This window comes from Cryptomeria japonica, chromosome 2, assembly GCF_030272615.1.
Source record: "Cryptomeria japonica chromosome 2, Sugi_1.0, whole genome shotgun sequence".
Taxonomy (NCBI): domain Eukaryota; kingdom Viridiplantae; phylum Streptophyta; class Pinopsida; order Cupressales; family Cupressaceae; genus Cryptomeria; species Cryptomeria japonica.
This window is the reverse complement of record NC_081406.1, coordinates 238,670,642-238,677,354: the sequence shown is the minus strand read 5'-3', so window position 1 is coordinate 238,677,354 and position 6,713 is coordinate 238,670,642. Positions and strand designations below refer to the sequence as shown.

The window sequence follows — 6,713 nt, the reverse complement described above, 5'->3', positions numbered from 1 at the left end:
ACGTAAGAAATTTCATGAACATAATCAAACAAATATTTATTTTTGTTCATATTATCAAGTGCTTGGTCAATCCACCAATGAATGCCAAGCTTTGAAGCCCGTAAAATATAGCAAATCTTTAAATTTGGGATTATTCATATGACAAGTGACAATGGGTTTCACCTTTGTCCCATCCCTTCTAGATAAATGTTTTTGTATTATGTTGCTCCTCACTATGGAACATTTGTAACTCTATATGGGATGCCATTGTTATTCATGGCGGTACAATCTCATGCACAACTATTCTTTTTTTTTTTATTATATTTTTTTAATGGTAGAAACATAATAGTATCTAATGTGGTTGTCACCACATATATATTTGGAGGCAATGACAACTTGCATTAAGGTATCCTTGTTTTAGGATCTCCTCTCCTTCTTTTGGGAGGTATATGCATCTTTATTTGAAAATCTCACTCTCTCTTCTTTTCCTTAAATATTATCATAGAATATGTAGTAATATTTTAATGGAGGCATATGACATCCTAAGCTTTGATTTCTTTGATGTACCCCCTTTGTGGTGGTGTTTTTTTCATAACATTTCCTAAGGCATGGTTATCAATTTTTGCAATGTTAGTTGATTATGTCATGAAGCATTGGGTATTTATTAAAAAAAATATATTATAAATAAATTAAAGTTAAAAAAATATAAATAAATTACAAATTATAATATAAATACTAATAAATAAAAAATATAATATAAATAAATTACAGTTAAAAAAATATATATTAAAAAAATATGAATTTTCGTAGGGTTGAGGGGGGAGGTGGGGCGCGCTAGCATGCTGGCGAGACAACACTCTCCTTTCAAATCCCATTTTGCTTTTTGCACTGGTGGGTATAGGAAGTCGAGCCAGAGAGAGGAGGGGGTGCATGTTACAAAGGTGTACTTGCCCGCATACTGCATACGATATATAGAAGCATAGGAAGCATAGGGCTGTAGGGAGGCTATGGGGTGTTGTTTAAAGAGCCCCATTGCCATTGCCGATTTGAACTGAGATGGGTATGGAAATTTCACTATTAAGGGAAGAGCACCAATAGTTGAGCATGTATGAATAGTTGTGAGGGTTGTTGATACTTTTTGCTCCAATAATAGTAAAAATAAAATCTATTGTTTGAAACATAAAATATCAATTTTTGTGTGTTTATATATTAATAATTACAATACATTGTACCAATAGTTGTAACTTTAAAGTTGTTATTGCTATGAAATGTACTATTAGTTGGAAAAAACAACCAATCATGTGATGCCACATCAGCGGCACAAGTATAAGGGTCTCTTTTGCAAGACTATTGGTCTCACTTTTTTTTGGGACCGTTTTGGATACCTTGGCAAAAAGCATGCTGATGTATCACCATATTTGATGATGTGACCCTGAAACCTTAGTTATAAGCAAGAGACTTGCCAAGTAAGCTGCTATAAAAAATTGGGAGTGATTTGAAATTTCCACAAACTTTTGAGGACCATGAAATTAAGGTGCGCAACTACTAAGTCCTCTCCCCTACACCTAAGAAATATATTACCGCGGTGAGTTATTGATCTTAAATTGGTATACGTGAGGGAAAGCAGACTAAAGTGATGTAAGCCTACTACGTAAGATGTAGTTGTGGGCCGCGACTTTAAGTAAAACGTGCGGCGTAAAAGACGGTACTTAAAGAGCACAGCGCTTAGCTATTTCCAAAATTGAAACCCTTTTCACACCAGTAAGCTACAAAGTCGTCTTTGAATATTTATCTACCTCACTCAACCATTCAATTTTCCATTACCATTTTATCTATGTCCTGTTTGGTGTAGTGACTTTGATTACAGTGATTAAGAGAAACGAAATGGAAGAATGCTTATGCCTTGATGAGTTTAACTGGGATGCTGTTTTGGAGGACATTGATGCAACAGAAGAACTACCGTGTTTGGATTCGACGCCCGAGAGTGATGATCAAGAGAAGGTTGATAGAACGATAGATGAGCAGAATCATCAGGGGCACTTCAGTTGCTCTGAGCATGAAATTATGGGATTCTTCAATTGCTCAAGCGAAAACGAATACAGAGGATTGAGACTTTTACATCTCTTACTTGCATGTGCCCAAGGAATTTCAGATGGAGCCTCTGATGTTGCTGAGGTTACCCTTTGCAGGTTGCGAGAACTGGTTTCTCCCACTGGTTCTGTCATGGAGAGGGTATCTTTTTACTTATATAATAGTCTTATTCAGTGGATTAGCCCTGTGGGTCAAAGGAAGGTGGACTTAGTGAGTCTAAGGAGATCAGAGCATTTTATGGGAGCTTTTAGTTTGCTTCACCAAGCATGCCCTTACATCAGAATGGCCCATTTCACTGCAAATCAAAGCATAATGGAGGCTCTGATGGGTGCAAGCCATGATAAAAATAGCAGGAAAAGAATCCATATTGTCGATTTTGACATTATGGAAGGCATGCAATGGCCACCTCTAATGGAAGCGTTGAATTATAACAAAATTGCAGTTGGGCACTTGAGGATCACTGCAATTAAGTGGGGGGAGGATAAATTGATGGCAATGCAGACAGGAAGAAGGTTGTGTGAGTATGCAGAATCTCTTGGGATTCCTTTTGCTTTCCACGAAAAGGAATTGAAGGATTTGAAAAGCATTTGTTTAGAGGAGGAAGAGATTGTAATGGCGAACTGCATGATTGAGCTTCCTCACATGTCGATGCGAAGAAGCAAAGCGAAGGTCTCAGAATTCATTCATGGGATCAGTTGTCTCCGTCATGCTATTCTTACTGTGGGACTGGGAGCTCCATACGAATATGAAAGCACCTATTTTTTCAGCCGTTTTGTTCAGTGCTTGCAATACTCTTGCGCCATGGTAGACTCTTTGGAAGCGGAAGTGGCAGAACATCTGCTTGCGAGAGCAATGATAGAGAGAACGTTCACCGCGCCAATGGTAATGCGTGCATTGGTGTGCCAAGAAAAAGGATTGAACGTCACGGACGTTGCATTTCAGTCTGGTTTTAAATTTGGTGTTTTAAGCGAGGAGAATAGATTCCAAGCCAGGGCATTGATTTCTCGTCAAGCAGGAAAATACTATGGCCTAGAAGGGCGGGGAGATGGTGGGCTTTGTCTGACATGGGCTTCAATTCCTTTGTTGTGTGTTTATGTCTGGGATACACCTTCCCCAGGTCCGCTCGGAGCAAACAGTGGAATCTCATGAGTAGAGTACAATTGATGGAGTTGGTCAAAAACGTTTTGACTATTGTTTTCGTGTTATATATAGAGGCACAGTGGCTGCAACATTTCTGTCGAGTCTCACAGCTATTCTCACAGCTATTGTGAGTCTATTCTGCAATTTTTCTGTCTACATAACACAAAAGTTTTGCGTTGTACGACATCATGATTTTGGAGCCAGTTTAGTTGTGTTCGATTTGGTGGTCTCTATTATAAGATTATCTAACATGTTTCAAATCTCATAGACATTTCAGATGATTTTTAATGGACTAGATTTCTGATTGTTTCATGAAAGTGTCTTGTGTGATTTAGATATATGCTTATTCAAATTGTCGTGATAGACATTATAGCGAAACTTATTTCCATAAAATAAAAATCACACATAAAATCTATATTTTTAAATATATAATAATAAAATAATTCTAAAATAAAGTTTTGATTACAATTGACATAACATGTTGACTTCACTTTAGAAGACTCTTGCCAATAAGTGATCTCTAGATCAACTTTTTGCTTTACTGAATCTTGTGGTTGTTCTGAATTTGGATGTGGGTAATTTGTTGGTCTCTTTTAATTCTAAATCTCAGCCTTGTCCTCCTAAAACACCTCCTTCTCATAGGGTTAACAAAGAGGGTCATTGGATACTCCCTCCTCAAGGTGTTTTTAAGATTAATACAAATGGTTTCTCTAAAGGTAATCTCAGACAGCTGGGATTGGAGGTGTTGGTCGTGATAGTTCTGCTTTGATGCAGTTATTTTTTTCTTTGGCTATTTGTGTTGGGACTAATAATGATATGGAAGTTTGTGCATAGAAGCAACATTTCGATAGTTCTTGCTAGTGTTCATTGGGGATGCGTCCCCCCCAAAAAAATTCGCGTCCTCCATAAGGGGATGTTTTCAAGACTTGGGGACTTGGGGGAAACGTCCCCTCATAGCACCACCACTTCTGCCACCTCCACCACCTCTATTAGGGATGTCGTCAAGCTGCTTGTTATATGACACAAGCCATTACATACTGATTGCAATCTTTAACATCGTGAAAACTAGTTGGCTTTCCATGAAACACTCACAAAGCTGTTATATTGTAGATTTTATCTTGAAGATTTCATTTCACCTCTATTTTTATATCAGCAATGCTCCCTTACCCCACCACCACCACTCTGCCACCATCCTCTCAGTGTCCCCTAATTTAGGCCCTGGATCCCCAAGCCCCAAAACCTGTCCCATGTCCCCCATCAGAATACTCCATGGAACTCAACTTCCTAGATATATTTTTCTAAAGCTGTCTGCTGGTCATTATCGTAATTATATCTCTACATTCCCGACGTGCACATTAGTCATGACCGTAGAACAAATCATTCAGACGAGCCTGGCTCTGTCCACTCCTGCCTCAACCGAAATTAAAGGTTTGACGGAAAAAACTGGCTCAGTGAATTAATATTTATTAGCTTGAATGCGAACTATAACTGAATAATAAGAATATAGGTAGACATTTATTTTCACTTAGTGTACTTTTTATTTATGACACTTTAGTTTGACTTGGTGTAATTTTTTTTTATGTATGACAGATTGTCAGAAAAGCTGCAGTCCGACTGTATGTTTAGTAAATTCTAATTTGAATAGCATGTACTGCAGGCGATACAATGACGGCTGCAGCTATTTTGGTTTTAAAACGGATATTTCGTACAGCGTGATAGCGACGTGTTAGTCAATAACAGTCGTTTATTGTAAAATCGAAGGTGTAAAATGCGCAACTAACACGCGTGTTAGTCAATCCGTACTCTGTTTTGGAGCCAGAATAGACGCGTCCCTACAATGACTGATTGTATGCCTAATATGAATTATATGGTAGCGTCTTTAGCTTAATAAATTCATGCCTAATATGAATTATATGGTAGCTTCTTTAGCTTAATAAATTCTAATTTGAAACAATGACCGATGAATGTAATTTGTAAATTCATTCTCCCCATGTTCAAGTGTTGAAATGTAGTAGATCAACATTCAGTATTACGTTTTTTTACAGCAGGCTATGTTATTAGACTTTATAATAACTATTTTATTCATTTTATTTTCACAACTTGTTAGTTGCCAAAATCTTTTTGTTTTGGTTTAATATATAAAATAAAAATTTATTTGTATTGCTTTAGGAAATCATTTTTCCAAATAAATAACAGTCATGTTTTGGATGTATTTGTTGTCGTACCATTGTTTAGTGATATATATCATATTAATTTAGATAGATAAGATAGTTTAATATCAATTTTTTTTTTAAAATCACATGTATTACAATTTTATTAGGTCAATGAAGATTATAGATGTATTAAAACAATAATCAATATAGGATTGACATGTATTTGTTTGTGTAGTATTGTAATAATAGTATTTGTTGGTTAGTGATATATGAATTATGACATATTAATTTAGGGGCAAACAACATAATAGTTTGATAAAAAATCTAGTAGTTGACCATACTCTAATATTTGTGAAAACATTTGTTAATTTTGTGTTTGTTAGTTTTAATAATATAACACTAATGGTTGTGCCTTTAAAGTTATAGTATTGATCATAAATACTCACAATTGAATGAAATGTAACGTTTATATCTAAAAAGAAAAAAATCATGTGATGTTAACTTAGTGCACAACTACAAGTCAAATATTTTCTAGGGCTTTTTGGACACCTCAATAGCAAACATACTAATGTACACCATATTTGATGATGCGGCCTTGAAATTTTACATATAAGCAAGGGACTTGCCAAGTAAGGTACTATAAAAAAATACAAGTGATTTAATATCATCACATAGGATTAGGAGAGACGTGAAGTTAGGGTGCTCAACTACTATGTCCTCTCTTCTACTAAATTTATTTAAAAGTTATTGTACATCATTATTTTTAATTAATAACAATGATTTAATATTAATATTATTCATCATTATGATCGATGTGTTGGGTAGATTCATCACTAAAAAACGAGTGGATGACTTGTGGACAAGAGTAAGGATTGCTAGAGGCCTCAATCCTACCACCCATTTACAATTTGTGGATGACACCTTGCTAATGGGAGAGTCTCCTTTCAGAGAGGCCAAATGTATTAAATCAACAGTGAATTCCTATAGCTGAGCTTCCGAGTAGTGCAATAATTTGAAGACATCTGAGATTTTATTCTTTAACACCAAGGCGGATAAACATAGAGAAATTACTAATATCTTGGAGATAAAGCTAAGAGATTTTCTTGAGAAATTGTCGGGCACTTTGCTTTTCGCTGGAGCTTGTAAGTCACATTTTTGGAAGGGCTTAGTTGATAGCTACCTCAAAAAAATGGATGGGTGGAAGAGTAAATGGTTGACATCCATGGGACAAATTGTTGTGCTTAAATCTGTTATTTCTGCAATCCCCATCTTCTTTACGACGTGCCTTCAAATCTCAACAAAGATTATCAGGGTGGTTGAGTAGAGAATGACGAAGTTTTTTTGGAATGG

At 36.0% G+C, this 6,713-nt stretch overlaps 1 protein-coding gene across 1 annotated transcript; it reads left to right on the top strand.

Annotated features, from left to right (window-relative positions):
* The first annotated feature begins 1,863 nt into the window (after positions 1-1,863).
* LOC131046578 (protein NODULATION SIGNALING PATHWAY 2-like) lies at positions 1,864-3,219 on the top strand. The gene has a single exon (XM_057980340.1). It carries the CDS (start codon positions 1,864-1,866, stop codon positions 3,217-3,219), a length of 1,356 nt encoding a protein of 451 aa, XP_057836323.1.
* Positions 3,220-6,713: the final 3,494 nt, after the last annotated feature.